At 43.0% G+C, this 23,898-nt stretch overlaps 1 protein-coding gene across 6 annotated transcripts in view; it reads right to left on the bottom strand.

Moving 5' to 3' along the window:
- GBF1 (golgi brefeldin A resistant guanine nucleotide exchange factor 1) overlaps positions 1-23,898 on the bottom strand; it is a 107,364-nt gene that overhangs the window by 5,662 nt on the left and 77,804 nt on the right. For 4 of the 6 annotated variants that reach the window (XM_082052694.1, XM_082052696.1, XM_082052697.1 and 1 more), the window contains 24 exons: positions 23,462-23,691; positions 22,365-22,533; positions 21,969-22,180; positions 21,190-21,288; positions 20,581-20,775; positions 20,030-20,216; positions 19,455-19,595; positions 18,819-18,907; positions 15,384-15,586; positions 14,807-14,930; positions 14,379-14,504; positions 13,706-13,788; positions 11,214-11,450; positions 10,199-10,292; positions 7,129-7,305; positions 6,570-6,634; positions 6,345-6,468; positions 5,694-5,765; positions 4,313-4,407; positions 3,710-3,863; positions 3,270-3,492; positions 1,464-1,627; positions 907-1,153; positions 339-538 (listed from right to left, as the gene is read on the bottom strand). In XM_082052694.1, the coding sequence (XP_081908820.1) occupies positions 339-538; positions 907-1,153; positions 1,464-1,627; positions 3,270-3,492; positions 3,710-3,863; positions 4,313-4,407; positions 5,694-5,765; positions 6,345-6,468; positions 6,570-6,634; positions 7,129-7,305; positions 10,199-10,292; positions 11,214-11,450; positions 13,706-13,788; positions 14,379-14,504; positions 14,807-14,930; positions 15,384-15,586; positions 18,819-18,907; positions 19,455-19,595; positions 20,030-20,216; positions 20,581-20,775; positions 21,190-21,288; positions 21,969-22,180; positions 22,365-22,533; positions 23,462-23,691 (3,710 nt within the window). The remainder of the gene's footprint in view (positions 1-338; positions 539-906; positions 1,154-1,463; positions 1,628-3,269; positions 3,493-3,709; positions 3,864-4,312; positions 4,408-5,693; positions 5,766-6,344; positions 6,469-6,569; positions 6,635-7,128; positions 7,306-10,198; positions 10,293-11,213; positions 11,451-13,705; positions 13,789-14,378; positions 14,505-14,806; positions 14,931-15,383; positions 15,587-18,818; positions 18,908-19,454; positions 19,596-20,029; positions 20,217-20,580; positions 20,776-21,189; positions 21,289-21,968; positions 22,181-22,364; positions 22,534-23,461; positions 23,692-23,898) is intronic. The other 2 variants (XM_082052695.1, XM_082052699.1) reach the window with 1 other exon arrangement.

Raw genomic sequence — 23,898 nt, 5'->3', positions numbered from 1 at the left:
GCTCAGACGCCCTGCCAGACTCCCCACTAATCCCACAGGAACTTCGTGTCTCCAAATGCCCTTGACTCACATCCACCTTACCTACTATACTGACTCACAGCACCAGAACTCCTTGCTTTTCAGGATTTCCCTCTCCAGTGCTGTTCTGCTTCTGCCTGTCCAAATTGCAGTCTTTCTCTTTCACTGCAGAGCCACACACTGCCACCAGAGCCACCCTCTGCCACCTAGTGCCCACTAAGCTGGGATGCAGACACCCTCACCCCACAAAGTATCCCAGCGACTCCCTAACAAGGCCCCAAGTATGGGAAAGGAGAGGAGGAAATCCTTGCTATACTTACGTCCTGACTAACCTGTAAAGACACAGTGTGGTAGCTGGCAGGGATGGTCTCATCCTCGTCCTCATCGCTGTGCGTGTGCGCCTGGTGCTGGGTTAAGACCCGTGATCGCCGTGTGGAGCTCTCCTTTGGCTTTTTTTTTAACCGACTGGATTTACTGTCATACCTGTGGCTCTTCCCCCTCTTCTCCTGGGACTTGTAGCCTAGAAAGTGAAAGGCAGCAACGTACCATACACACACTCCACCACAAAATCTTCTGCCTTTGAACATACGCAGCAGCCACCTTTTGATATCCCCAGTGGTGGTCCCTGTCCCGTGAAGTGACAACTACCCACTTGAAGAGGTACCCAGCACCCCTCAGGAACAGCCTTCAGCGGCAGCTGATACTGATACTGCTACTTCCACCTCAGCTCCAGACCTCCCCTCCAACCCAGAGAGAGGGATAAGAATAAGGCCGCCCTTCCAGCAGGAGCCAGGACACTCTTCTTGTTCCCTAACAGTATACTTCACACTTCTTGCTGACTGGCCACCCCAAGCCCAATCCTAATTGTCAAACCAAAGGCCATCTTACCCCCATTCAGACTCGCCTCCACAAAGATGCGGATGGTTTTGACACAGAGCTCGAAGTTCTCAGGTGTAACATGGGCAGCATCTCGCACGATGAAGGACAGGGACTCTACACACTTCATGAGAGACTTTGTGTCATGTGGGCCCAAATCCAGCCCCACAGTCAGGCTGTACTGGTTGACAAGAGGAGACGGTCCCAGCCTGCTGAGCCCGGCCGTGGATCTGGAGGTGTCGATGTCATCTTTCCCCACCTGCAGGGCACAGCAAGAGGGTAGCAGAAGAGGGCAGCATAACAAACAGCACCTCACGCACATGCTGCAAGGCTTTTTCTTCTGAAGCCAACAGGTAACATTTCCGTAGGATCCATTTCCCTTTCTTCCTCATTTGCCTCCAAGCTTTCTCCTGTCCATCTGTATCTCATCCCCACCCTCTCTTCACATTGTCAGCTCATCGTAGCTCTTTTTTCTCCTGTCTTATTCTTTCTCTCCTGACCACATCCTCTGCCCACAACCATGCTAGGAGTAGTCTTCTTTAGGCACCAGAAGCCCATGGACTACTCACCACTAGCCAGCCACTGTTCATGACATCCACATCTGTCACCGAGCGATGCATCTTGCCTGGTTTCCCATGGTCTGTGTACACCTCTGAATCAGAGGTGTAGCCACGGTCCAGGCTCATGTCACTTGGATGACAGGAGGAGGAGACTTCGCTGTCTGACTGAGCACCTTCAAGACAAAAGGCACAGATTTTTAGGTCAAGGCCAAATCAAGAACTTTGAAGAGTAGCTGTGGATAAGGCAGAAGCAATTCCAATTAGTCAGATCAGCATCAGCTAGGAACCACCTTTGGGCCCTGGAAGAAACTGGGCCAGGCCTCTCCTCCTGTGAAAGAAAGAACAACTATGACAGGAGCGTGCACAGGAGACAGCAGGAAACGCAACTCTGACACTGTTTCTCCCCTGTAGGTACATCTGGCTTTCCCCTTCAGAGGAAAGGGCTTTCCATGCTCTACTACATCACTTGCCAGCCTGAGCATGGATTTAAAAAGGGCAGGTTGTCCAATGCTTTGATTCTGGGGGAAGAATCAGATGTACCACACATTTCAAGAACTACTGGAGGTACCAGGTTCAGCCAAAGCAACTCCAGAAGCACAGCATGGAATGACACGACTCATGTTGGGCCTCTGGAGTCACTCAGCTCTACACTAATACTGGTCAAGTCTTTCTCATGCACAGCAATGCACATTAGCATGTTCCACATCTGTCAGATCTACCTTCTTTGACCTTTAGGATAAGCTTAAATTCCACGTGTCCCAAGTACAGAAATCTTTGCAAGAGGTAAACTTAAGCTACTGCCATAATGTTATTTAGAAGCAAAAAATAATTCTCTCTGTCATTCAACATTATCTAGAAACTCCCCAGCAGAGAGACAGACTTGCTGTGAAAACAGTGCAACATTTTCAGAAGGAGGTAAAGAGAACTAAGGTTATGATGTGCAAGGTGCCACAGTCAAGTAGTTTGCTTAATCAGCAAAGACAGAAGCAGTTAAAAATAAAATGGGAGAAGACAGCCGAGCATTAGCCCAGATGACAAAGGCCATCGAGGTTTTGCAGATAAATCCAGGTTTCTCCCATCTGTCTAGCACAAAGCATCAGGACCTAGCAAGGAAGTTCTAGAAAAGCAGAGGAAAACAAAGGCTTCTGGCCTTTTCTTGCTGTTTGCTGTAAAAGTCTGAGGCTGTCAGCCTCAAACACATTGCCAGTTGGCTAAAGCAAAACAGGAGCAGTCTGCTGAAAAGACTGTCTTTCTAACACAGGCCAAGAGAGGTGGGAAATAGTAGGTTGGTCCTGTAGGAATGGTTCAGGCACTCTGAACACAAATGGATTTGGAAATAGAATTTTAAAGAGCAACTCCCTTTATGAGATCCTTAAAATGGTGACAGAAAAGCATCAGTCCCACAAAAGCAGCAAGTACGAGACGAACAACAGCTGGGCTTACATTACACACTCAGATGAGAGATTAAGGCTGTATTACCCAAGGCATCAGACCACAACCAGCAGAAAATGCTCTTTGGGTAGAGCAAAGACCTTCTACAGCTGCTACAACTGATATCAGTTTTCCTCCCACTGCTCCCCCAGGGACTGGCACCTGGACCGCTGCTCACGGAGGAGGAAGAGATGGCAGAATAGAGATGGGGACAGACCAAGGGGTAGGAGTGAACAGCAGGTGCTGGTCTTTAATCTTGCTAATGTAGTTTAATATCAGCTTTGTTTTCTTGCAGTCCCCTTTGCTAATTGAAAAGCTTGAGGAAGCAGCTGCTTATCTGGCAGGCAGGCATCAGATTTCCTAGCAAAGGCTGGCCTGTCTTACCTGTGTCGTTATCTGCCCTTGCTGTAACCTGCAGGGCTGCAGGCGGCTTCACCCCAGACCCAATACACTCCAGAAGGGTGAAGAGTGTGTACCAGTCATCCCCAGAGTGAATGTTGGCAGCATTGGTCTTCAGGAGTTCATGGAGGCCATAGGCAACCTCATGGCTAACTCTGGACAGCACATTTGGCTTCATCATGAGCAGGATACGTAAGGAGAGGAGAACCTGGCCAGAGGAGGAGTGAAGAATAACAGACCCTGTTATTTAGACTCCCTTCTCCAGCAAAGTCCCCCTTCATTTATTTAGAGCTACTTACAACTGCTGTTTGTCATTACCTGCAGCACAGACAGGTTAAATGTGGGCCTATCCAATGACAATTTGTTTACTGTGTTGTCAGATGTAGCCAAAAACCCCCAGTAACTGACTTTTGAAAATCCCTTACCTGCGCGCTGATTTCTTCCCGACGAAGGAGCCGAATTGCCAGTCTCAGCAGCCCCACCACTGCCCTCTCCACCAAGAAGCAGAACTCCATCGCATGGACACAGAGGTGATAGAGGTGGTCTCGGACAGTTTGCCAGACACAGGTCACACGGTCCCTTGCCACAACAAGGAGGAGGGAAAGGGTAGGATGAAAGGACATGAGACCGGAAATACAGCTACCTCTCCCAGAACTACAGACAACCCAGTACTTTTTCATTTTAATGAAAAACTCCAGCCAGGAGATATAAAAACAGGCACATAGAAAGAACAAAGCCATCAAATTTCTTATTTACTTCATTACTTACAAAGCAATCAGGTGGGAGAATTCTCCCTCCAGAGTTTAGTTTATGTTCTCCAAACCTCAGGATATCAAGCAATAATTCTTGGGCGAATAACCCCTCTGTTTGCACATGCAAGAGTGGAATTGCTAAGCCCTGAAATTACAGCCACATGCTGCTTCAGCTGGCAAATCAAGCACATAAGGAACTCACTCCCTGGACCCAGGCAGCAGCTGCAGTAAAGCAGGGACATTTACAGTGAATCTGCCTGTATTTCAAGGTCGTACCTATTCTCGAGTACAATCCTCAGAAGCATCTCCAAGCAGAAGGCAGCATCCTCTTCATCATATGTCTCCTCATCAGGAGTCACGGAGATTAGAGCCTAGAAAAGCCAGGAAATGTTTGTGAATCACAACCACCCCAGACTAGGGGACCAACAAATGAAGACCAACAGAATGCTCTGAGTCTGGGCAAAACTGCACTCTGCTGTCTGGTGAGCTCAGGCATAGTTTGTCAAAAATGCTTTGGATAGAGGTCAAGCTAAATACATGGAAAATCTGGGTTTTTTTATTATGCAAGATGTAATAGGAACTTGAAAGATATTGAACTCTGACAAAGTCTCTCAGATGGAGAGGAATTCTGAAAGCCAGCAGCTTCTTGCTAAGAATATGTGAAGTATGGAAAAGGCAAGACATAGCGAGGAATTACTACGAATACTGCAACTATTCCTCTCAAGCCATAAGCTTGCATATGAAGGGAGCATAGTGTTCCCCCGGAACTGACACTGCAAACAAAAACTGAGTCACCACTTCTGCAGCAAGTTCTGCTTTAGTTGTTTTAAGTTCTTTGGGGTTTACTCAATTATCATCTTTATTTTAGAAACTCTGCAGCAAGCCTTGATAAATAAACCTCTCCTTTGTTTTAGCACAAGCCTCAATAATGTCATGCATCCTATTGATGAAGCCAGGGAATTGCAATTACAGCAGCCTGAAGAGAAAGGCACTTGCCCTTTAAGGAGCCATGGAATTAGGCAACACACACTGCCAGCTCACACAGCATCTCTGCAAGGGGTGCATTGCATTATTTGCTTTTGGAAAAGGTGAGAGCAGTCAGACTCATTCCATACCCTGAAGTGGCCTCAAACTCCACACTAGCCTGAGAAGCCACTACTAGAACCACGTAACTACCTACCCTCCCCCAGGGAGAGGAGCTTCTCTAGCCCAAAGACAAGAGAGTCCAGTCTTACTCCACCTCTCAGAGCAAACAGGTACCATATGACCTAGGGGCACAGAGACAAATATTTCTGTACATCTCTTGCCTCTAAAGCAGCTTTTTAGAATGCTCTCATTAGGCACACAGCACACCAGAAAAGATGAAAACGCATAACCTTAAACTCCTATGCAGAGCTACACATATTTTCAAACACTTACCATGACCTCCTCAAGGCTTTTACAATGCATTCCACAATTTAGTTCTTCCTCTACTACTAAACCAATTGTGGCTGCCAGCACATAAGTTACATGTAACAGCTGAACTAATGACTGGTTTTGGATCCCAAATAGGTCCAAGACCTCCTTCAGGGACAGAGTAGAACAGCAAATATCCATGATCATGCAGAGCATACGTATTCCATCACCAGTCCAGTCCCTTGACCAATATCTCTCTCACCTTCATGAGCTCCTGGAGGGATTCGAGTTGGAGGAATTTGCTTTCTGTGATCAACTTTTCAGGATCACATTGCTGCAAAAGACAGAAAAGAGGACTGTGTATCTGGGGGATGAGGAAAGCAAACAAACAGATCCTCCAGAAAAACTGCTTGTTTCCAGGAGAGATACAGATAGTGGCTTTAACACAGTTATCTGCAGAAAAACTCCTGCCAGATAGTTTACTCCTTTAACATGAATTACCTTTAACAGACCTGACCTGTGCTAGACAGATTCTAACAGATAACTCCTCTGTCCACATACTGCTCAAACCCCAGGTTCAGATTTTGTTGGCCCCATGTGCTTTAACATGGTACTGGAAAAGATCAGTCATTTGAGAATTTATTAATTTGTCTTCAACTACAGGACTGTGATGCCAAAGGCGATCCCAGCTTCATGTGGGGGATCGTTCCTGTTTTCATTTGTTACTACATTTGTGCAAAACAGCACATTAAGACCCTCTAGCTGTCAATGCAGATATGCTCTTACAATTCCCAAATCCTCTTGAACCTAAAATACTGCCTAGAAACATACATATTTATGCTTCTGTTACTGTTATCCATATAGTACTGTTATCACGAACAAAAAGCAGGTTCTTTTACAGCCTGTATGTTACCTTTATGCATTCCAGAGCCGCTCGCTTTGCCTCCTGTGTCTCTGTAGATGGCCCTCTCATACCAGATTGCTCTGTCCCACTGAGGGTGAGCCAGCTCACAAAACTCAGCACTGTAGATTCACCACTGCAAATCAGAAGACACCATCATTAGTGAGAAAACAAGAAATCATATTATTCTCCAGCTTTGGTACCAAAAGGACTGCCTGGGCGATCTATACCACTTACCGGTTAGATGGTGTTTCCTCACGTTGCAGATAGATTTTACCATTAGGATCCACAAAGTCTTCAACCTGGAAGACGGACCAGAACATGGATATAATCAACTGTCTGCTTCTTTGTAGCCTTCCCCCTAAATCCTGTAACGTTTCACTTAGTGATGAAACACTATACCCAACTGCTCGTGTAGGCAGTGAACTGCAGCTCTTCACCCCCTCAGCCCTTCAGTAAAGTGCCACCCCTACCTGGCAATACCAATGTGGTACTCTAATACTTCATGCCTATCAGCATGTCCCTTTTCTGCACAATACTCAAATCTGTTCAAGTAATACTGGAATTTCTCAAATCCAATAAAAAGTAGAATGAGGAAAAAATGAAACCCTACAAAAGAAGCTGGAGGCTGCAGATAACTTGAACACTACGCCCTTTGCAGCCTTTTTAGCTCTCTACACACTTTACCAAAGCCAGGCCTTTGCAACAGAGTTCTCCTCCCCGTTGACCTGGTTCTATGAAAAGCCAGCTTCCCACCTCCCTACTCCTCAGTTACCCATGGGCCAGCTGTTGTTACCTCCACCATGGCTTTGGGCAGCAGCTCTGCTCGGAAAAGCTGTAGCATGGCCTCCATGATGTTTTTCCAGCCTTCCCGCAGAATGTCACCATGGCGATGGGCCAAGTGAAACACAGTCTTTGCTGCAATATGGGCCTTGGGATTACTTCCAAAAACAGTGGGCAGGTTCTCAATAGACTGCAGGGAAGAAGAGGGGGTGGCAATCCGTCAGCAAGAGATGTTTTCTTTTCTACACAAATTAGGGCAGACTGTTCAGAACTGGTTACGGGAAAGACAACAATTCTTTGTATGATGCTTGGATAACTCCTCAGCTCATATTCACTTTGCACACACACAAGGACAAAGACAGCTTACCTGGTACAAGCTGAATCACTGAGCCACCTAGACATAAGCTTTCCAAGAACAACAACAATACAGAACATTTTTAAAGTGCTTGCTGAAAACTCACTAACAGTATTTTATTCTGCTATGGGAACTCATTCCAGGATCAAAGCCTTCTACAAAAAGCATCACAACTTCTCTGGAAGCACCAACTACTCTGCTCTACTGTTAGAGAAAGAAACTATGATCAAAAGCTTTACAGACTTGCAAAGTTACTCCTACCACTACTTAGCAGAAAGATTCAAAGTAAGAGCGATGAACCCAGACATACTGTCTCTGCCAATAATTGCTGGATCATAATTCCTCATACTCTGTTCAATGTACTCACAGCTTATCAAAATACAAAAGAGGTGTGCTAAGTCATTTAAACCAACTAATGTATGCTGTCAAAACAAGAAAAAACCAAACAACCACATGAGCCAGTATCAGACCCTGTAACATGCTCCATCTTTCTGCAGTTACTTAAGCTCATTGCAATGTTCCTTTTGACACGAGACAGGCTTTGTCATTCTCTTGCTTATGTGGACAAAACACATACTTATTCATTCATCAGGAAAGGAAAGAGAAGACAGGAGCTAGGATGGACTGAAAATGTGGCTCTTCCAACCTCAGACCCTAAGTTCAGAAAAACTAATTCTTGCTTCAGTCAAACTGCTGGTAAAACTACTATCAAAATGGGTCCTTGAATTTAGAGGTAAACTCCATTAGAAGTGCCAATCTGAAGGTCTGGCAGAAATGTGACAGCCCATTTTTTTTTCCATTGTTGGTATGGAGAAAGCACACAAATACATACACCACTGAAGTTTCACAGTACAAACATTAATATGCCTGGTTTTGCACTGTAGCAACAAGTCACAACACCAAATTAAAACGTACAGGGTTTTTTCTACTACTTATACACTAAGTAAGTATCAGTCTTAACTGTGGATCAAGAAGTAGTGTACTCGCTCTTCTTAAATCACTTAATCCTCCTCCATGTTCCTTTCCATTCCTCTTCTTTAAACCAAAGTGGCCATGCACGGCTATTGCAGTGCTTGGAGAAGATGCCTCATCACCAGCATGATCTAACTTGGGAAGTGACTAGCAGCTAAGTGACACTGATGTTCTCCCTTGCTTTCTAACAGTTGCTCTTTGTTTTGCCTCCTCAGCCCCTGAAGACAGCCTTTCCTTCTCCCCTTCCATCAGATTGTCTCTCAAATATTTGTTCAGTTGTCATATTCCACTGATGTCTCCAAGCCTTACAGAAATTTAGGACAGCAGAAAGTCATTGGTGTATTTGGAATCTGGCCAAAGATAAGAACTCACAGCCTTCTTCAAATCCAGAAGTCCCCGATTCTGTGTCATCACCCAAAGACATACTTGCTTACTTTACACAGATATTAGACTGCTCCAGATTCCAGTCTCACAACTAGATGGGATGCAGCTGGCAATAGCTGGTGCCTCTGAGGGCTTAGTCTAGTTGCTCCTATCGTGTAAATCTGTGTCAAACTGTTTCATGGCAGACATTCCTCTACTTGGGTTATCTATTGGTAGTCTCAAGGTCTGGTATGCCTGGAGAGGATCAAGTATTTCACCTTTACTGTTGTGAGCTGTGGAGGAAGAGGGAATCTAAAGCAACCCCACTGCTTGGGATTTCCCTTTTTTTTTTTAATAGCCAACCTGGTACTTTTTCACTGCTACCAATACCAGAAAGCAAGTTATATAAAATACCCAGTCCAAACAATTCAATTTCCTTGCAGCCCAATTCTATTAACTGGATTACTTTGCAGGACTGTTCCCTTTCTGCTATCCCTTCAAGGGATTTAAGAAAAAAAAAATCATCAGCTGTCTTAGCTTTTTTACCCCCATGCTTTCAGGATTGAATGATCTTGTTTCCTTTTTTTTTTTTTCTTTTTTTTGGATGTACAGCAGTTCTATTCTGCTCACTGTGGGTCTTGCACTGGTTCTCAGAGCAATGCTGTGAGATTCTTTGTGAGTTCTGACCCTTTAAAGGACTTGCTGTCATCTTCTCCTTAGCACAAACCATGGTCTGCCACACACTGTCTGTCAAAAACCTTGGGGAAAAACAGGCTGATGCTGTAACACACAAACAGATTTGGGTACAAAAAGCTTACACCAGTCACTGTACCTCAAATTTATTCCCACAGTACAATCCACAGAAAGGGTCTTTAGGGCTTGCCAAAAGTGGGGCTAGCAGCCAATCTTATTACCAGACTCCATACACCAACTGACAATTCAAATAATTAGTTTCTCTAACCTCTTTATGCTGGGTGGAAGCACAGCCCCTACACTTTGGAAGAACAGCTCACAAAACAGCCTTATAACAAAATATTCAGTAGCTGAAATGCATAAACTTGGCTGGGATCATGGATGATCGCTGACTTGATCAGAGGGAGATCTAAGCCTCCTCGGATCAAGTAAGCGGAATAAACACTTAGATATCAGAGCATTCTGCCCTGCACAAACTGCCACTTGTGAGTAGAAGGAAATTGTGCATCTCTGAACCTGCCCCATGAAGTCCTACTTCACTACACACTTTTCACTGCCTTCTCCAGAAAATTTTGGGCAGGGGCTGCTAGATATCTACAGAGATAGTGATAACTAAAATAAGCAAATATTACTGCTTAACAGAAGAAGAAGGCTCTCATACACTAAAAGCCATGCTTCTTCCCCTTCCTTGCAAACTCACCTCACTGTTGAGGGCTGTAAACTTGCAGAGAGAAATTATGAGATTGTCAAACACATCACTAAGGCCATAGTGGGCAGAAATCATTGCACATTTCCTGGGGAAAGAAGAAAACAGAAAACAATGTAATAAGTCAGCACAGACAAGTCTGTCTACAGGACAGCAAATCAGGGTGCCTCTCTGTTGACATTTTAGAACCTGCTCTCCATCCACTCATAATGATTGCTGATGTATAGAAGTCTACTATTATCCCTCAAATAATCTCAGTCCTCATCCATACATTCTGATATTTGTCTGTGCTGATGCAAGGATCACTTTCAAGAAGCAAGTCTAAACAGATAGACCACTTGCACCTGAGCCAATATACCTCATCCTCATCTTCTGTCTTTACATAAGAGAATGTTGCTCAGATTGGCGGTAGTGTTGAAGGTGTAGTTTCCAAAAGATCACAGCTACAGCAGTATGTTAACAGAGCTTTAAAACTATGCTTAAGGCATCATTTGGTCTGGATCTAGGCATGATCAAATATTGTTCCAATACAGTTTCTCACAGACAGTAAGTTTTTTGAATACTGGTCATCTGGGGAAAGAAAAAAAAAAAAAAAATCCCCATCCCATTCAGCCACAGCTATGGCCTCATACACATGACACGTTTTGTTCATATACAGGGAATTTGCATCTGTGTGCAAGTTAAGGGTGACTTTTTCCCCTCATTGCTAATCAGCACAGTGATGTCAGCTTTAAATGTAACCAGGTTTGAATTTAAAAATACATACCCCAGGCACTTTGTTTATTAAAACACAGCAGTCAAGCCAAACAGTGAGAGACAACCAAGAGAGGCCAAGATGGGATGAATCAATTCAAATAACAGAATAAAACTAAAGGACTGTAGGTCACAATAAAATGCTTAACGGCTAGGAAAAGTGCGAGTTGGTATTCACTGTGATATCTCTAGCAGGTAAACAGGAGACAATGGGTACATTTTAACTCTTCTGGGTCTTCCTGAATGCAAGAGTTACCTGAAACCAGAGATAGCCTTCTGGATGATTGTTTCTTCTAAGCTCTTGTCAAAAACATAAGAAAGTGCTGCAATGGTTGGCCCCCATGTCATGGTGAATAGATCGTGGTCATAGCTTCCGGGAGGTACATGGAGAAATATTCCCTCATCAGTTGCACCGCGATGTAGCAGGACATTCCAGATATAGTTTTCCTTCACCAGGCCTGTCTGTTCTTCTGGCATCACTATCTCATCGTTTCTGCAGGAGAGGAAGGCAGAAAGGTTGAATTTTTCATTCTGAGCCAAACCCAACATTTACACAATGCCTTTCAATACATGGTCCCAAAGCTAAGTGATGTCTACTCTGGAGTGGTTTTGCCAGCTCCTGAAACAGCCTATTTTCCTGTGCCTGCCTGCTTGATAGCCTGGATATGAAATCTGGTGGCTCTTAGCTGCACCCAGCAGCAACCGTGTAAGAATAGTAATTGAAGAAGCAGCTACTTAACACTACAAGTGCAAAATGCAATACATATTGTAGTTAAATGATGGGAAATCTTGGACAGCACATCGAGCACATTGGCAAAGCTTCACATGCCCCCATCCCAACTCTCCTCCCATTAAGATTGTTCTGCATATCTCATACTGCCAGATTAAAAAAAATAAAAAGTTACAGCACTGCAGCCACCAGCAGGCAGGAGTACCTCTGTATAAGAATAATGCAACTATTCAGATTATACCAAAATCAAATATCAGAATGCCAAGCAGTACAAAATTAAAGATAAAACAAGGAACTAAATGTATGATGGGTGATTCATAACCAAGATACCATAGCTCCTTACTGTAACTGAATTAAAGCTAAAAATTAATAAAACAATTATGATTAATGCCAAATAGTATTTGCAATCCCAGGTTAAACTATGTCAAGCCTAAATACATACTCCCTAAACTTGGGTAACATTGCACAAGAGATAACCCTCTTATCTAATAACTTATTAAAAAGAGTCTCAAATATACTACAAACAGTAGATTGCAACCAATCTGAAAAGTAGAGGTCCTTCTGCAACAATCAAAAAATAACAAGCTTCAGTTGCCAAAGAAGCAATTTTCATGTGCTAACAGCAACTATAAAAAAACTCTCCTGATTTATGCATAAAAATAAGCTCTTCTCAGTTTCAGGTGCCTGCATATTTTGACAAGAGAAATCATTACTGAGATTATATAGGAAATGTGTTTGCAGTCAATTGCATATATTTTCTAAATACCTGTATTTGATTAATATTAACAGGAGCAAGTGAATGGGTTTACTTGGAAATTCTCAGGAAATGAAATTGTGCTCAAAAGTGAAATGCTGCGATCCTGAAGAGATAATGCACTACTCTGTACAGATTACAGTCTGATTTTTTTTCTCCCCATAATAATACAAAGAAAACAAACAGCTCCTCAATCTCAACTATGACACTGGGGCAATCTATCTGAGATGAAGCAATACTGAAATGCTACACCAATTGTTTTAGCCATAGAACATACTGAAAAGGCTGACATATCTGGTGAAGGGAGGATAAAGGGGAACAGACTGGGACAGGGGTACCAGATAATCGAAAGATATGAGAATATTCCCAGGGTACTACTCAAAACATGAAGAACACCCTCAGGGGAGAGAGGCCAATCAAAACTAGAGCTCTATTTGAAAGCTAGAGCTACCTCCTGAAGAATTTCTAGATATGTAGTGTAGGCAGCTTCCCTACCTTCCCAGAAAAGGCTCAAAAGGGAGGGTCAGCCTAATTACACTGCCCTGCTCCCAGCCTGATCCACTGCGGACTGAAACTACTAGCTGAGAGTCAGTCACATCCTGCCTCCTCAGAGGTGTAATCTTCTAAGCTCCAAATTGGCTGGGCCTGGATTTACTGATAGGCTAGACTGCCAAACTGTTATTAAAGCTCCCCATCCAGAGCTAGTCTATGCACAAAACGGCCTCAGCCACCAAGAATTCTCCTCAAATACTGGTCAGTGTGCCAGGAGCTTCAGGGGTGGCAAAAGAGGTCGGTGCAGATAGCAACCTCCTATGAAAGGCTCAAAAGGAAAAAATGAAACTGAGACCTGGACATGTTATGTCAGGGCACCAGGGCTGTTCTGGGGATGAGATTCTATCTCTAACACTACATAAAATGTCCTAAAGAAGGCTTAAGGCCTGGATAACAGAGGTTTCTTAGAACCAGCATTTCACATGTGCTGGTCTTGCACAGCCATTCTTTTACATGTTGATAGAAGCAACGTATTTTTTAACTTTGGCTTAAGCTCTCTGGATTAAAATACCATGGCAAAAATGAGAAGATACAAATCCAATGCAATCACCATGACAGACTTGTTACTGCAACCCGACACAGAGCCTGAAGTTGGTCTGAGGCAAACGGGCACACGATCAGTGAATCTCTCTCTGTACTCTCCAGAGATCTCACAGATCAAGCAACTCTAGTTTGCCCACTGCACACAAGGAAATGACAGGTGGATTCTTACTTTATGGCATGGTACATGTCTTCCAGTATGTCCTGTTCAAAGTCTTTGCCTCCATTTACACCTTTCAGGTTCTTCCGAAACTCCTGAAAAAAGTTTCAACAATGTTAATTCCTAGTATCTCCAGCTTTAACTGCTTGGCTAGTATTAGTACTCCACTTGTTTTTCATAGGGCCAGAAGGACATTCTCCCACATTGTTTAACATTCAGCCTCAAAATTCAATGACTAAGTGCTATTCTTAGTGGCAGTATTGTGCAGCAACCCATCTCTGCTCATAGGAAAAAAGAGACACAACATAACACATGCTCAGCTGAGGATGGACATCAGAATGACAGGTCTGTACCACTGCACTGACACTCACAGGTCTTGAAGTCTCCGAAAGCTCCCAGCAGTTCAACAATCTTCTCATTCTTACTGTGTTAGGATACAGATTGCTCACACACACAAGCCTCTGGACTACATGGCAAGTTGTCTGCAAAGCACATATTTCTTCAGACTGCCCCCTTCCCCCAGCTCCCCTCTCCCACTGTACTCAATTTCAGTGCTGCACACCAGCTTATTGTGAACATGTGTGATGAATGCCATAGAAAAAAAGAGAACATAATTGAGATAAAACCAGGTACTACGTTACTATCAAAATCAGAGAAGACAGGTGCCTACACTGGTAACACCGACCTCCAGAGTCATTGGGACATTCTGCTTGCGGACATTATGGTTGTGCTGGTCAGTGTTCAGCATAATAACTGCATAGGCCAGGGCAAAGCAGGCATCACTATTAGCAAATGGGGATCCATTTGATTTCTGAAAGACAATGTATGCACAAATTAGTCCTATGGAGCAGTGGTATTAGTGATCCAAGACAGCCATTTTCTTACTCATGGTACTGAATCATCTCTGGGATAAACAAAAACCCAGGCTCTGGCTCCAGATTCCAAAAAGCACCCTGGAAATCTGCATGCCACTGCCATCTCCTGCAAAACAACAGCTGCTGCTTGCAGGGTACAGTAAGCTTATATACGCAGTTAGACCTGATCTGTCCATCTTGGCAAGCAGATGCACAAGAAAGACCACAGTTTTGAGCTTTCTGCCCACCAAGTACACACCCTCCAATGTTCCGTGAAGGCTTCCAACAGTCTGTGGATTACGGGTGCCTCTCCTGGTAGCCTGAAGGCCTCTAGATAAAGTCGTAAAGCTTCATCCAACCTTAAACCTTGGAAACTGAAAGTGCTGCAAGAAGAAAGATACACAACGAGAAAATGAAACAGGATGGGAAAAGTAGGATAAATTTACAGACTACAGTCTTGTTTCTTGCAGTATCAGAATACCAGATTTCACAGAGAACAGAAAGAAAAGAGTGGAGGGTGAGAAGAAATACACCATGAATGGGCAAAAAATAGTAAGAGAGCATCAACAATCCTACAGATTATTATGTATGTAATCATCTCTCTAGTCTTCACAGAAACTGGCTCTACCAAAAGCAGCACAAGTATCATACTATTATACATACCTAAGGTGTTGCCATATGCCAGAGATGCATAGAATTAAGGTATGATGGCACATAGGGAACCAAGTGATACAAATCTGGGGCCTCCAGGAACTACTGTTCTACTGCTTTTTTAAAATCACTGAACTCTTAGCTTTCACCCCTTTCTGAGTAAAGAGACACAGAAAGATACTCACCCAACAAAGCTTTCCAGCAAGTCTATGTTCTTACGGTCACTCACAAACTCCCCAATCATCTTCTTGTCCAGGCGAGGATTCTCCCGTAGCCATCTGGCCACCTCATTGTTGTCAATGGGGGTGGCAAGAAGGTTCTTCTCCTGCAGGAACTGTATCCCTTTCTTTGGCTTTTGGTTGAACTGCTCTGTGCCAGTTATCAGGAGCTGAAGGAGACATTCTGATAATTACAAGCTTGAAGTACATATCTTACTTTAGATTGTTCTTGGCATTTAAATAAAAAAATAAAGTAGAAAATAGATTGACCTTAGCATTGCAAGGGAGCTGGACTAGACTGCCTTTGAATGTTCCTTCCAACCCAAACTATTCTACGATTCTATGATCAAGTTCATTGTACTGTGTAATCCAGCAAGAAGGCTAACCAAGGCCAAAAAAACCTGCATTTGTCACAAGGATTCACTGTCAAATAACACTGGACAGAGCAAGCATGAGCTGCTGGCTTTGAAAAGCTTTGAAATTTCACCAAGCAATTAGTTCTGCTACCCCAAATGCCTTACCTGCTCTAGCACGTAAACAGAGCAGCAAAAGTTCTCAGGTGAAGCCCAGACATGTGGAATGATCAGCTCTCACCAATTACAACAACAGCACTGCTCTGTGCCCTCTTCTGTCCCTTTCGGCTCCAGGCTCCCGTACTCTACCTCACTGCCAGGAGACATGCAGCAAGAATCCTTGGCTCTAATTCAGCAGATGCAAGGAAGAAGTGCTGCAAAAGCTTAAACTAAGAACCAGAAAGCATTCTGCTAGTGAGACATGGTTCCAGGAACATCTGGTATTCCAGCATGACAAAGCTATCTGTTGGCTGGGAACAGCAGGTGCATTTTTGGTTTTGGAGGGAAGTCAACTACTCTGTCCTGCTTGATTCTTATTTTAGGAAACTAGACTCTATCACAGCAAGTGTAATAAAACACCTGACTAAGAAAGGGTTAACAGTGTTCTTGGTGATGTTCAGAAAAACCAAAAGCACAAACAACTGTATGAACTTTACTAAGGCACCAGAATAAATGTCAGTTCCCTGTTAGCTCCTATCACGATCAAACTGCTAGTGATGACCTAGTGAACTAAATTCGTGACCATCATGATTACGAGCTCCCCTGGGTTTCTCAGTACTTCAGAAGCCACCAGCCCTCTGTTCTCTGCTTCCCCTGCCTGTGTCAACATCCTCAAATTGCAGTAAAACACAGACCCTGAAATAGCATGGAGCACACAAGGACCCTGTCAGAGCATAACAAAATAATAATCATGTGCTGTCTCAGTATAAGAGGCCTGAAGGGACTGTATGATGCCAGCAGCATTTCTGTTCAGCTGTATATCCTGTAATCCAAGCCCCAGGGTATTCTCTGGACTGGTTATACTTCTTAAGACCACCTTAAAGGAGACCAGACTGCTGGCAGTTTGCACTACCTTTATAATCATGTCAGTTCTGTGCTTCTGAGCTTCTGGTCACTGCATTTGGAAACATCAAAGAAACCTTTCCATTTGATGGATAATTTGTCTTCTGCTTTTATTTAGCTTTTTTCCTCCTCCCAGCTGTGGTAATGGTGGTAATGTGGTTAAATGAAGCATAACATGCTGGAGCCATGTCAGTATCAACATTACTTAAGTGGAATGTTTTGTGTGCCCTGTTTACCTGCTCGGGATGAAATCATTAGCAGATTTAGGGTCAAGAAAGGATTTTCCCTGAGCAAACTAACAGAGATTTATGAACATCCTCCTGCCTTCTGCTGTAGCATAAGGCACTGCCCTTTTTCTAGAGCCACCTGGAACTTTCTTTAAGGAACTCTCAGCCACTGGCAATGCTCTTGATTTCTTCTAACCTTGTTTTCCAGCACAGCAAAGCTGGAGTATTATGAGAGGTTTTCAGTTAGAACAGTGGAAGCAGTATGCAATTTCCCTTCTCAACAATGGAGTTTCACACAAAGTCCATCAGCAAAGCTGCCATGAAAGCTAGATTTAATGCAAAGTGAAGGGCTACAAATAAAACAGTCACTAAATCAACATTAATTTCTTAGAAATTAGCTAATGCCAAAACTCAGTGGTTCTTTTGAAGACTGTGCTGACAATCACTTCACCCTCCTGTCCTTGTGGCTCAGGAAGCCAGTTAGCATTATCTCACTGCAGCACTGTGTCATAGGTAAAGAATCAAGTTCCTAAGTAGTGCAGCAGACTTCCTAGAGAGAAATCATTGCCTTACATTACATTCAGATTCAGAGACTGCCAGGGAAAATCACAAAGCACAGATCAGTATGGCAGTAGAAAGTGACCTGTTGTACTTTCTTCAGTATTTTTGTTTAACTAAGTTTAAATGTAAGTTTAAGCAAGTAAGTTTAAATGTAAAATAAGAACACCTACACTGGAGAGTGAAGTCAGAAGCCTTTCGGTCAAGTACAAATCAAAAACCTTTCTCTTTACTACCAATGTTCAAAGACATTAATCTATTTTTCCACCACATCATCTGGCTTGTTATTCCGCAACTACTATGGTTACTCATGTTTCATTCAGAACATCTATCATTGTCTTATTGAAATTCAGTAGCCACTCACTTCTTAAATAACCCACTTAATGTACATGTTGTCCAAAATAACAAATCTGTATAAAGAATATCTGTGAATGAAACAAACCAACCAACCAACCAATCAAAAGCCAACCAAAAAAAAACCCAAACCACACAGTCCCATGTGATTCATAGGGACTCTAGATATGCTAGTCATCTGCTGTCTCTGGAGGTGAACAAGCAGACCAGTACTTGATGTTTGACACAAGACAGCAGATGAATACAAAGCCATCAGCATGGAGCACATTTGTCAACACTAGCCCTAGACTGGAATTACTCAGGGGATGTAAAAGTTGTACAAAGTTTAGATTGTAACTTGGATTAATGAGGTTGAAAGAAACAGACATCTAGACAAAGAATGGTTTTGCTGTAATCAAGACAATCGTTTCAGTCGTCCTTATGATAAAGCAAACATAGGAATAAGCAAATCAGTATACCAGGCTAGGCTGTTAATTTCTACTCCAAGTCTCTTGGTATGCTCCCCATTTACAGGTTTGATAAGAGTAGGGAACCTGCCCTTTTTGAGGAAAGTACTTGATTATCTCCATATAATGCAGACTAGATCCAGTGACTTTCTCACCCAGAAATCAGATGTACCTAGCTTACAAATTGTGCCACAAAATTTCTCAAATACCTCTTGCAACTATTAGCATAACTAAACCAGAACAGATAATAATCACTGCTGTTTCTGCAGAGTAGCAGGATTTTCAGTGACCATTTAATTCTTATCAGCACAGAACTCGAAATTTCTGAAATATGACCAGTCATACAAATAGAAAACAAGGAGAACACTCAAATACCCATTTGTAGTGTATTCCGAATCTTACCTTCTTTTTGTTCTTAATCTGCATAAGTTCCTGAGGGCTTGGAAGGATACAAGAAAATCGAGTAGGCTTCCTGGGGATACTCTTCTCAGCTAGAAGGACAAAGCGTCATTATAGTCAAACCTATCCCCAGAGTAGCACTTAGCACTCTATAGCATCCCATCATAACTTTCAGTCATGGAGTCTTGCTACTATATGCTGCCCTGCAAATGGCAGTCACACTTCTACTATTCAATTACATTACTCCCACTCACGTTTTCTTCAGTATAATTGCATAGCAGCTTCTTGTTGAGGACAATTTCACATATCCACAAGATTTAATTTTCTGGCTACTTTGAGTACCTACATTACTGATCCCCTGGACAGCCCTTGACAACCTTAAAAGTAGTAAGCACTGGTATGAATTTCGTACACATTTGCCCCAAAGTGACCCACCAGATCTAACCTCTTCCCAGAAGAAATGCAATAGTTAATAGGCATATATAGCGCACACGTAATAAACAAATATTCACCACATACCTCCTTCTAATTTTGAACACACAAAGCTACAGTGGTCTATAGTGCAGCAGGAGCAGTCAGCAAAGTCAGGACCATTCTCAGCATATGCACACAGTGTCAGGATACCGTGGAGACTATTACCTGCCTCACTTCCTCCTTCCAGTTCCATGCAGCCACCCTTCATCTGGTCAGCCATAAGGCACCCACTGGTGGGAGGACATACCCCAGCTGGCTCTGAGACTGCACTGGAAGATTTTCCCTCACTGAGTACCCTCTCATTATCTGTAGAAGTTAAAATAAAACAAAACAAAAAATAACACACAAACAAATCCATAAGCCAAGGAAAAAGCTAGCAACAGAGAAATAATGAATTGATTACTCTAAATTGAATGTGCTTATCCAAAGGATTTCCCCCAGTAACTGTGATTCCTCAGTATCCTCAGTGTTTTGTCTACATGAATTCCATGGCATGCCCTCCTCCTGTTGTGATTGCCAGTCTTGACATGGTCTTTATAGAAAGCTTCATGAGGGGCACATTGTAATATCCATAAATTTTACAAATAGCAATCTTATTAACATCAGTGTGCAATTATAAAGTATGCAACAGGAAGACTGAAAACATTTAAGGAGCTTACTATGTCAGCTACCAAAATAAGATCTGCAAGTTTAGCACAAGACTAAACTTAATATCAAAACATCAAAGAAAAGGGTCTTACTATTGCTTGTTTCCTTGGTGCTGTTCAAAGTTTCCAGGTTGGATTTGACAACTTCCTTCTCTTGTTGATTCATGTTACTCAGCACTTTGGCCTGGCAATGTGCCTCAGTGCTATCTATCACTGTCAGCAATGCTTCCAGAGACAGCAAATGGACAGTATACAGCTGTCCAGAAACTGGGAAGGCATTCTGGGAAATAAAATAAGTATTAGTCAACTTTCATGCCTCTTTCACCATAATGAGACAAGGAAGTTTCCCACACAGCTTGTGGAAGCCTAAAGCATAAAACTGAACACGCAAAATTTTTAACACAAAGCTTTCTAGCGTATACTTAATGGTTTATCTGCTCTGAAGTTATTAAAGCATCATGGCTATTCTTTTCTCTTCTGCTTCCAAATGTTTAATGGTCTTCTTCATCCCTGCAGACTATTCACCCCAAATCTTTCAATCACTCCCATTCTGAAGTTCTGCACGTGCGCTTACCCTTGTCCTGAGCCCCTGGCTCCCTGCTCTGCACCCTGCTGCCCACCTGCCTCCCGCCGCAGGTCAGCACCTTGGAGAGCAGCTTGGTGAGCTCCTCGAAGAGGTTGGCGCAGTAGTAGTCACAGTCGTAGTTGATATAGAGCTCGGTCACGAAACTGGGGATCCTCCACAGCTGAACAATGGCTTCCAAAGCCATCTCCTTCATTTCATAGGGCATCTTTGGGTTTTCCACAGTGATTATTTCCATCAGCTTCTTGACATACATCTGGCAGAAACACAGGGCAGCTCAGTTTAAGGAAAGAAAAAAGAAAGCAGGACAGTGAATAGCTTTGAGGACTACAGAAATAGATTCAAGCTTCACCTTTCCACATGACATCATCTTTAATTATGGCTCATTCTGAAGGAGGCTGTAGAAATGTTTCAAATGGTTCTACCATTCAATCCACCTGGATTTACTGTTCTAAAAAAAGCAGTAGGAAGGCAGGCAGTGCAGTCCACCAGTCTCAAAGGTATTTTATTATCCAACAAGAAAAGGCCCACACAGCCTACCCATAACCCACTGAGTCATTTATAAAAAGGCAAATTGATATTTAGACTGTATCTTACTGCCTAGATATGTGCATTTAACTGATGCCCAAGAAACTATTACTAGGCACCCAGCGATACTCAAAAAACTCACCTCCAGCTGGAATTTCAGGTGCTCTCTCATGCTCTCAAAGAGAAGAAAGCACACCCTGAGGGAGGCCGCATACAGATTGAGCCGTTCAACACTCAGTAGCTGAACAAGAAAGAAAAAAAAAAAAACCTTTAAGAATTCCAAAGGCTAGTCATTATGTGCTATAAATAGAACCACTATGGCACTGCAGGCATCATCTAGCACAGCTTTAAGATCCACACTTCGCATCCCATAGCAACAGTATTTCAAAAAACAATCCCTTATTCAACCTCCTGGTCTCAGTAGTGAGGATGAATATACTTAACTCCCTTCTGCTTGTGGTAGCACTTTTCCCACTACAACTTTGTTCTTTTGCCAAGTCCGCAGATATTCTTGGTGAAGAAGGAACTTGGGAGAAGGTTTGCCTCTAGGATGGTGCTTGTGTGATTAATAGCTTGGTTCTCCAAAGGTTCTGCCTACTACTAAGCTGGTAACTTGCATCCATGATTACCTCAAAACCAGTTATATCAAAACAGTGTTATCCTACAGGACAAGTTCATTCAAATCACCTGCATTCTTCTTAGTTCTGATCCGAAGAAAATAGCACACAACAACCTCTCTGGCTTTGCAACAGCACTGTTTCATTGGTGCAATTCAGAACTCTCACTGCAGTGCAGCAGGGAGCTATTTGAAGAATGAGACCTGCCCAACCTCAGACTGCTGAATTACAGTAGGCTCTTGGATGCAAATTAGTATCTGATTCCCCCAGTGCCACATGCCATGCTAGCATAAGCCAGACTCACTTGAAATAGGTGTCGACACAACTCCTCCTTCACCAGTCCCAAGAGGGACTGGCAGTTTGCAATGGGTGCTGACTCCAGGGCAACAGTGAGCAGCTGCAGCCCCATGTGGATCATCACCTCAGAGTTGTGGCGGTCATGAGGGTTGGTGAGCGAGATAAGAAAGCGGAACAGTTCTCTAATACATGGTAGTCCATATGGGACCAGCGCTGCTCCTAAAGGAAAATGAGAGAGATTAGCTTAACTCTTAACTTTGCTTTTGCTTTTTGCAGCTGCCTAACAAGTGTTATAAATAAAATTGTAACAGACCAGCTGAGGAACAGGAACAACCCTCTTAGCAGAAGTGGAACAGAAAAGCGGAACCGAGGAAGGACTTTAGCAACATTGCCCACCTCTCACCTTCTTTTTGGGAAGACTGAGTAAAACGCACTCCTCGGGGATTTACATAGTCCATGTCATGAACTGAGGCAGAGTCAGAATGTTCTGCTATAGATGTGCACTCCTCTAAGACCTCAGGGATAGACTCGACAGAAGCCGACTGGATTTTCTCCTCTCTCAGACTTTCATTCTTCATTGATATCAGTCATTTGAGAATGAGAGAAGCAAAACAAGAGTTAACAAGCACTAGACAAGTCAAAAGGCAGGCTTATCTGTTCATGGTTCATTCGTAACTATGACAACTATACGTCACACATGGAAGAGCCACAGGAACACAAAATTTAAGAGAAAAGAGTGCCTCCAGATAATCTGCAGCAATGTCTACCCTTTCATTTCCATCTAGTTCTTGACTATTTTACATAACTCTCAGTTGCAAGACTAAGGACTTGACTTTGAACATACTCGTATAACCTATCAGTTCTTACTGCCCCCGAGGTTAGGATTTGGCTCATTTTTTGGTTTTAAATGCTACATAATTTCAGCACACGATTCCTATCTATGCCTTCTTAGCATTTTTACCACTTGGAATATCTGCAGATCTGAAAGGTTCCCTGGAGCTCTAGTCCATCTTCTCCACAGTATTACTGTTGCAGGGGAAGTGGAGACAACATGGAGGAAAACTTACTGACAAAGGCCTTGGTTCAGGTTAGTTATATTTCACAGCAACGGCGATGCACATGCACAAACACCAATAGACGAATTTCTACAGACTCAAGAAAAATGGTCCATTAAAGATATCAAAATGAGTTATCCTGCAGATTTCCTCTATGTTTCCCTTTAACAGTTTCTTCCTTAGCTAAGGTTGATGGTATTGCCAGGAGTACAACTAGATATGTAGGTGCATAGGTAGGCTGCACAACTTCTGAGTCAATGCGGATGGTCTCAAGAGAAAACAATGAATGAATGAATGTGAATTTACAAATCACAGTGAAGAATGTTTTATTCTGACCCTAAGTCTTGAAAGAGAATATAAACACTATGACCAAAAAAGAGTGCTAAATCCACAACTGATTATGCTGGGAGCCACAACTTTTCTTTATCAAGTTATATCCATGTACCTGTAATTCAGGCTGATTACTATTTTCAGTGACTTTGGCCTCATTTGAAGGCATTCCTGCGTTAAGTCCCAAAGAAGTGACTTGGTCCAAGTCTGTCAAGTCCTCTTTGGAGGTAGTCTGTGAGGACAATTCCAAACCACTGTCTGTAGCAGGGCTGACCGCAGACGAAACATTTTCTGAGCTCCCTGAGGAGCTGGGAGAAGGAGCATCTATGAAAGTAACTCCGCTTGCTGATGAGAAACAGAAGCAAAAAGATCATGTAATTCTGTCCCTCAGCCACAAGTTCATACATGGAATAGAACAATAAAGAATTACTTTGATTACTGCTTCACAGTACAAATGATCTCAGATAGTTCCGCATTAATGTAGAGAATGTAGATAAATTAAGTTCTCTTTTGCCAGGTGTTAATGAACCAAATAGACTAACACGTGAGATA

The sequence above is a fragment of the Streptopelia decaocto genome, assembly GCF_964273445.1.
Source record: "Streptopelia decaocto genome assembly, chromosome: 5".
Classification (NCBI taxonomy): domain Eukaryota; kingdom Metazoa; phylum Chordata; class Aves; order Columbiformes; family Columbidae; genus Streptopelia; species Streptopelia decaocto.
The sequence above is the reverse complement of the archived record's forward strand: the minus strand, read 5'-3'. Positions and strand labels throughout refer to the sequence as shown.